Below are 7741 nucleotides of genomic sequence, written 5' to 3'. Positions count from 1 at the left end.
TTGGCCTCAAACTAAAGCCGTTTTCGCACTGCAAGGAACGGGTTCAAAGTAGGGCCGACCGTGTTTGCATTAGAACTTCCGACCCGGTTCCACCCATCTCCTTGGAACCACAAGAGCTGTGGTTCCAATCGGGCCGGTGTTCTGTCAGATCAGCATACGTTGTCAGATAGTCATACCTTAGCTCAGACACGTATCCGCTGTCATTACCATATGATTTTATTTAATCAGCAACATAGAATCACGACGTAGATCGGGGTCCCCAAACTACGGCCCGCGGGCCGAATCCGGCCCGCCTCCACATTTGGTCCGGTGTTCTATCAGATAGCCATACGCTGTCAGGATGGCATACATGCAGTCAGTACCATGCCCGCGCATTCAGAAGTCCGACCGTCAGAGAAGTTGTCAGTTCAGCAAACGCAACAAGTTATGACGAAAATAAGTCATTAAATTGTTTATAATATGATATAATATGATAACTAGATAGATATAGATGCGTTGTCGTGGTTTCTAAGTGTATTTAAAGCAGGTCTGGCTGCAGCTGCGGTCAACTACAACACACCGTGTAAAACTCATTAACCTCACACAGCTGTTAATAACGGTGTGTGATGATCTACGTCATGATTCTATGTTGCTGATTAAATAAAATCACATGGTAATAACAGCTATACTTGTCAGAGCTAAGCTAGGTCTATCTGACAATGTAGGCTGATCTGACAGAACACCGGCCCCCTGAACAATACCAGAGAGCATTCAGATTTTTTTTTCATTTAATGTATATACTTCCGGTTTATATGTGGATTTTTCTTCAACCACCAGGGGGCTCTTTAGCAGGAAGTGTGTCCTGTAAATTGTGGGGCGCATTGCTGCCATCTGTTGGACTTTTAGGGAACTGTTTGACTTTAATGTTATTTAATCAGTTCGGTTGTTTGCTAGCGGTAGAGCAGATGAACACGTGTCTGTTATGAACGCCGCATTCCAGGTTGAATTCTTCGAAGCGATGCCTGTAAGTAGCATGAGAGGCCCCATAGGCCAAAACCTACAAACCCTCTCACATTCACAGTCAAACCCTCTTGCACGTACTATCACAACGGAAGTTATCTTAAAATTTCAGTTTCTCATTGGACCCCAGGCAGGCTTTTCAAAATAAAAGCGGATCTCCGGTTTATGTTTGATTCATGTTTCTCTCCTGCGGCTTTAAAAATGTAAAACTTTGTGTTAATTGATNGAAAACGCGGGCGGGCCGCCCCACAACCCGGCACCGGCCGCGTCCGGAGTGGGCCGGGCCGTGGGGCGCAGCTGGGAGAAGGCCATCAGGCAGGCGCTGATGCCCGTCACCCCGAAGGCCAGCGGCGGCGCCGGGCCGAGCAAGGACCACAGTGAGTTCCCAGAACCAAGTTAGACTGGTGGGTATACTGGTCAGGATTTGGAGCATGTTTAACTGGATTAGGGACTAAACCTGGTTAAGCTGGATTTAGACCCATTAGCCGCGTTAATCCAGATTCAGTCCATCCAGGATTTCAAACCAGACGTTGATGCTGAAGTGATCCGAGTCTGTTAATGTTATATTTTACTCTAGAACCCGTCGTCGTGACCTGATGGTTTCCAGACGTGTCAAATGTTTTTTTAAAAAGTGAGTGGAGGAAAAGCTCTACTCCATCGGGTTCTGGTTCCGGCGGAACCTGCTCAGCCCGTTTCAGCATCCATGACTTTGCCTTCAGATGAAGGGTTAGTGAAGCAGAACCGCCCACCACACCCTCCAGTTACCATGGAAACACAGGACCATCCATTCACTCCACCCCGACCTCACCAAGCTTCCACAGGCTGCTGGACTCAAACCAGTTTAAACCAGTTTAGACTCTGGGGAGGTTAATGGTTCCTGCTGTCAGAACCGGTTCTGGTTCCGAGCTTCATGCAGCCTGCATGGCCGAGGTTCTGACCCAGCAGGGTGAGCTGACTGGAGCACGTGCACGGCTCCATTGATCGGCCCCCAGACTGAAATCGATGAGGGTCCGGCGGCCCGGAGCTCTCCGCTGTCAGGACGGATTAATGTCAGGAAGGGACAGGAAGTGCAGCACAGACACAGGAAGTGAGGTCAGAGATGTCACAATAAAAGCCTGCTGGTTGCAGCTTGTAACTTCTCTGCTGTTTTCCAGAGGAACTCTCCATCAGCATATCCGTGTCCAACTCCCAGATCCAGGAGAACGTGGTGAGTCATCCTGTTGTTAGGTTCTGACCTGGTTCTGATGAACTGGACCCAGTCCTGACCCGGTTCTCTCTCTGCAGGACATCAGCTCGGTGTACCAGATCTTTGCTGATGAGGTTCTTGGCTCAGGACAGTTCGGGATCGTTTACGGAGGTGAGACAATCCTGCCGGCTGATAAACGTTCCACAACCGACCCGACACGACCCGATTCTGCCCACGTTCTGCAGGGAAACACAGGAAGACGGGCCGAGACGTGGCGATCAAGATCATCGATAAGATGCGGTTCCCCACCAAGCAGGAGAGCCAGCTGAGGAACGAGGTGGCCATCCTGCAGGTACGCCACTCCACCACCAGGGGGCCGTTCTTCTCAACCACTGCTGATCCAGGTCCGGTTCTGGTCCGTTTCCACAGAACCTCCACCACCCTGGCATCGTCAACCTGGACTGCATGTTTGAGACACCTGAGCAGGTGTTTGTTGTCATGGAGAAGCTCCATGGAGACATGCTGGAGATGATCTTATCCAGCGACAAGAGCCGGCTGCCAGAACGCCTCACCAAGTTCCTGGTGACACAGGTGAGCAGAACCAACAGAACCAACAGAACCAGAACCATTCACAACCGTCCTACTGTTTGGAGGAAAATGTAGACGGTGCATTCACACCAGGAAAACTCCAGCGAATTAGTTTTAAATTAAATACTTAGCTTAACTTGAGCTAACTAATGTTGGTTAGCTAAATAATTAGCTTCCTAAGTAAATATTTAGCGTTAAGCTACTTATTCAGCTTTCAATTGAGTACAAATTTAGCTTAAAATAGGTAAATATTGAACTAATCTAAACATTTGAAACTAAATATTTAACTTGCTAACTCAATATTTGGCCTCAAACTAAAGCCGTTTTCGCACTGCAAGGAACGGGTTCAAAGTAGGGCCGACCGTGTTTGCATTAGAACTTCCGACCCGGTTCCACCCGGCTTTTTGGAACCACAAGAGCTGTGGTTCCAATCGGGCCGGTGTTCTGTCAGATCAGCATACGTTGTCAGATAGTCATACCTTAGCTCAGACATGTATAGCTGTCATTACCATATGATTTTATTTAATCAGCAACATAGAATCATGACATAGATCAGGGGTCCCCAAACTACGGCCCGCGGGCCGAATCCGGCCCACCTCCACATTTGGTCCGGTGTTGTATCGGATACGCTGTCAGGATAGCATACATGCAGGTAGTACCATGGCCGCGCATTAAGAAGTCCGACCGTCAGACGAGTTGTCAGTTCAGCAGAGGCAACAAGTTATGACGAAAATAAGTCATTAAATTGTTTATAATATGATATAATATGATAACTAGATAGATATAGATGCGTTGTCGTGGTTTCAAAGTGTATTTAAAGCAGGTCTGGCTGCAGCTGCAGTCAATTACAACACACCTGTAAAACTCATTAACCTGCTTAACCGCTAAGTCAGGATGTCACACAGCTGTTAATAACAAAGTGTATGATGATCTACGCCATGATTCTATGTTGCTGATTAAATAAAATCATATGGTAATGACAGCTACATGTCTGAGCTAAGGTATGACTATCTGAAAATGTAGGCTGATCTGACAGAACACCGGCCCCCTGAACAATACCAGAGAGCATTCACATTTTTTTCTTTTATTGTATTTTCTGGTTTATATGTGGATTTTTCTTCAACCACCAGGGGGCTCTTTAGCAGGAAGTGTGTCCGGTAAACTGTGGGGCGCATTGCTGCCATCTGTTGGACTTTTAGGGAACTGCTTGACTTGTATGTTATTTAGTCAGTAGGGTTGTTTGCTAGCGGTAGAGCAGATGAACACGTGTCTGTTATGAACGCCGCATTCCAGGTCGACTTCTTTGAAGCGATGCCTGTAAGTAGCAGCTTATACTTCAAAACGAGCCTTTATGTTAACATATGAGCAGTTAATATGGTAAAGTTACATTCCCTCAATGGAATATATACTAGTCAGTCCCAGGATAGGAGAAATGTAATTTTGACTAGTGAAAACTGAATTATAGATATCTTAAATTCAAATAATGACTACACAAAATTAAATTAAAGATATCTTGAATTGTAATTTTGACTAGTCAAAATTCCTTTTAAGATATCTCTAATTGAATATAGATATCTTGAATTACACAGCTTTTCTATTTAAGATATCTTAAATTGACATTCCGACTAGTCAGAATGACATTATTGATATCTTGAATTAGTATTCTGTCTAGTCAAANTGGAGGTGGAGGCCTGCGACCTGAACAGCGATGGAGGTCAGAGTTTGGACGAGCAGGACGAGCCGTCCACGCCCGAGGACAAAGTCTTCTTCATGGACGGTTCCCTGGGAGACGCAGAGAAAGACGACGAGACGGCCAGAGCCATCAGGTGAGACGGCCGCCTCCCATTGGTCAGCAGGAAGGAGACCCGCCTCTGACAGGAAGTTGGCGTTCCTCCTGCAGCCCGTCGACCAGCAGCAACATCCCTCTGATGAGAGTGGTGCAGTCAGTGAAACACACCAAGAGGAGGAGCTCTGCCGCCGTCAAGGAGGGCTGGATGGTCCACTACAGCAGCCGGGACAACCTGGTGAGCACGCCGCTGCCAGGGACGGCCAGGGGGTCTGGGCTCAGAACCAGAACCATGAGGTCTGGTTCTGAGCCCAGAACCCGGTCAGATCAGACCAAGTTAAATCCCTCTGAGGTTCCTTCAACTCGTCAATCCCCAAACGAGGGAATCTCTCCTCCCTCTGACACGTTTAGACAGGAAGTGCTGATGAAGGTGATGAAGACAATGCTGTGTGTGTGTGTGTGTGTGTGTCTGCAGAGGAAGAGGCACTACTGGAGGCTGGACACCAAAAGCCTGACTCTGTTCCAGAACGACAGTGGAGCCAAGTTCTACAAGGTAGGACTGCGAGCCGACCCATCAGAGGCTCTGCTTCATGCTGTTACCATGATGACCACAGCCACACCCTCAGGTTTACAAACCTCTGCTGGGATCTTCAGGGAAACGTGGAGCAGAAGGAAATGATTCCTGGCTCTTTTTACCATTCATTTTTACCAATCAAAATCTGAAAAGTGTGGAGTGCATTTATATTATTCCAGATGTTCTACTGGTGAGTCGGAACCAGTAGAACCTGGTCAGGCTGCAGGTTCTCTGGGTTCATCTCCAGCAGCACTCTGACTCTTCATGAGAATAAAACATTAGAAACTTGGTGGAGGGAAAACGTGTTGCTGTTCTGCTTCTGCGCGGCCTCGGCTCGGCTTGTGTTCAGGAGGAATCTGAGGGACTACTTTCAGCAGCGGATGGATCCAGTCAATAAATCTCAGGAGTTTCCTTGATGTGATGCCTGACCTTTGACCCTGCAGCTTCCTCTCTGCTTTCATGAGCGGAGTGCCGCTCTGATTCAGGACGGATGAAGGGATGAATCCTCTCCTCCTCTCAGGAACTCTCTCTCTCCCGGCAGGAAATCCCTCTGTCCGAGATCCTGCGGGTGGAGGCGGCCCAGGACTTCAGCCATCTTGCCCAGGGCGGCAGCCCACACTGCTTCGAGGTCATCACCGCCTCCACGGTCTACTACGTCGGGGAAAACGCGGGCGGGCCGCCCCACAACCCGGCACCGGCCGCGTCCGGAGTGGGCCGGGCCGTGGGGCGCAGCTGGGAGAAGGCCATCAGGCAGGCGCTGATGCCCGTCACCCCCAAGGCCAGCGGCGGCGCCGGGCTGAGCAAGGACCACAGTGAGTTCCCAGAACCAAGTTAGACTGGAGGGCATACTGGTCAGACTGATCAGGATTTGGAGCATGTTTAACTGGATTAGGGACTAAACCTGGTTAAGCTGGATTTAGACCCATTAGCCGCGTTAATCCAGATTCAGTCCATCCAGGATTTCAAACCAGACGTTGATGCTGAAGTGATCCGAGTCTGTTAATGTTATATTTTACTCTAAAACCCGTCGTCGTGATCTGATGGTTTCCAGACGTGTCAAATGTTTTAAAAAGTGAGTGGAGGAAAAGCTCTACTCCATCGGGTTCTGGTTCCGGCGGAACCTGCTCAGCCCGTTTCAGCATCCATGACTTTGCCTTCAGATGAAGGGTTAGTGAAGCAGAACCGCCCACCACACCCTCCAGTTACCATGGAAACACAGGACCATCCATTCACCCCGACCTCACCAAGCTTTCACAGGCTGCTGGACTCAAACCAGTTTAAACCAGTTTAGACTCTGGGGAGGTTAATGGTTCCTGCTGTCAGAACCGGTTCTGGTTCCGAGCTTCATGCAGCCTGCATGGCCGAGGTTCTGACCCAGCAGGGTGAGCTGACTGGAGCACGTGCACGGCTCCATTGATCGGCCCCCAGACTGAAATCGATGAGGGTCCGGCGGCCCGGAGCTCTCCGCTGTCAGGACGGATTAATGTCAGGAAGGGACAGGAAGTGCAGCACAGACACAGGAAGTGAGGTCAGAGATGTCACAATAAAAGCCTGCTGGTTGCAGCTTGTAACTTCTCTGCTGTTTTCCAGAGGAACTCTCCATCAGCATATCCGTGTCCAACTCCCAGATCCAGGAGAACGTGGTGAGTCATCCTGTTGTTAGGTTCTGACCTGGTTCTGATGAACTGGACCCAGTCCTGACCCGGTTCTCTCTCTGCAGGACATCAGCTCGGTGTACCAGATCTTTGCCGATGAGGTTCTTGGCTCAGGACAGTTCGGGATCGTTTACGGAGGTGAGACAATCCTGCCGGCTGATAAACGTTCCAGAACCGACCCGACACGACCCGATTCTGCCCACGTTCTGCAGGGAAACACAGGAAGACGGGCCGAGACGTGGCGATCAAGATCATCGATAAGATGCGGTTCCCCACCAAGCAGGAGAGCCAGCTGAGGAACGAGGTGGCCATCCTGCAGGTACGCCACTCCACCACCAGGGGGCCGTTCTTCTCAACCACTGCTGATCCAGGTCCGGTTCTGGTCCGTTTCCACAGAACCTCCACCACCCTGGCATCGTCAACCTGGACTGCATGTTTGAGACACCTGAGCAGGTGTTTGTTGTCATGGAGAAGCTCCATGGAGACATGCTGGAGATGATCTTATCCAGCGACAAGAGCCGGCTGCCAGAACGCCTCACCAAGTTCCTGGTGACACAGGTGAGCAGAACCAACAGAACCAACAGAACCAGAATCATTCACAACCGTCCTACTGTTTGGAGGAAAATGTAGACGGTGCATTCACACCAGGAAAACTCCAGCGAATTAGTTTTAAATTAAATACTTAGCTTAACTTGAGCTAACTAATGTTGGTTAGCTAAATAATTAGCTTCCTAAGTAAATATTTAGCGTTAAGCTACTTATTCAGCTTTGAATTGAGTACAAATTTAGCTTAAAATAGGTAAATATTGAACTAATCTAAACATTTGAAACTAAATATTTAACTTGCTAACTCAACATTTGGCCTCAAACTAAAGCCGTTTTCGCACTGCAAGGAACGGGTTCAAAGTAGGGCCGACCGTGTTTGCATTAGAACTTCCGACCCGGTTCCACCC

General features: G+C 49.0%; 1 protein-coding gene across 1 annotated transcript in view; it reads left to right on the top strand.

The window, feature by feature from the left end:
- Window positions 1–7741, top strand: part of LOC103156419 (serine/threonine-protein kinase D3) — a 30605-nt gene that overhangs the window by 13384 nt on the left and 9480 nt on the right. The window contains exons 8-20 of the mRNA XM_016664326.1: window positions 1275–1376; window positions 2154–2206; window positions 2284–2356; window positions 2431–2537; window positions 2615–2776; window positions 4457–4599; window positions 4674–4797; window positions 5035–5112; window positions 5675–5945; window positions 6724–6776; window positions 6854–6926; window positions 7001–7107; window positions 7185–7346. Coding sequence (XP_016519812.1) covers window positions 1275–1376; window positions 2154–2206; window positions 2284–2356; window positions 2431–2537; window positions 2615–2776; window positions 4457–4599; window positions 4674–4797; window positions 5035–5112; window positions 5675–5945; window positions 6724–6776; window positions 6854–6926; window positions 7001–7107; window positions 7185–7346 — 1508 coding nt within the window. The remainder of the gene's footprint in view (window positions 1–1274; window positions 1377–2153; window positions 2207–2283; window positions 2357–2430; window positions 2538–2614; window positions 2777–4456; window positions 4600–4673; window positions 4798–5034; window positions 5113–5674; window positions 5946–6723; window positions 6777–6853; window positions 6927–7000; window positions 7108–7184; window positions 7347–7741) is intronic.

Source organism: Poecilia formosa, unplaced genomic scaffold (genome assembly GCF_000485575.1).
Source record: "Poecilia formosa unplaced genomic scaffold, Poecilia_formosa-5.1.2 Scaffold480, whole genome shotgun sequence".
In the NCBI taxonomy this organism is placed as follows: Eukaryota; Metazoa; Chordata; class Actinopteri; order Cyprinodontiformes; family Poeciliidae; genus Poecilia; species Poecilia formosa.
This window is presented reverse-complemented; position numbering and strand designations above follow the sequence as displayed.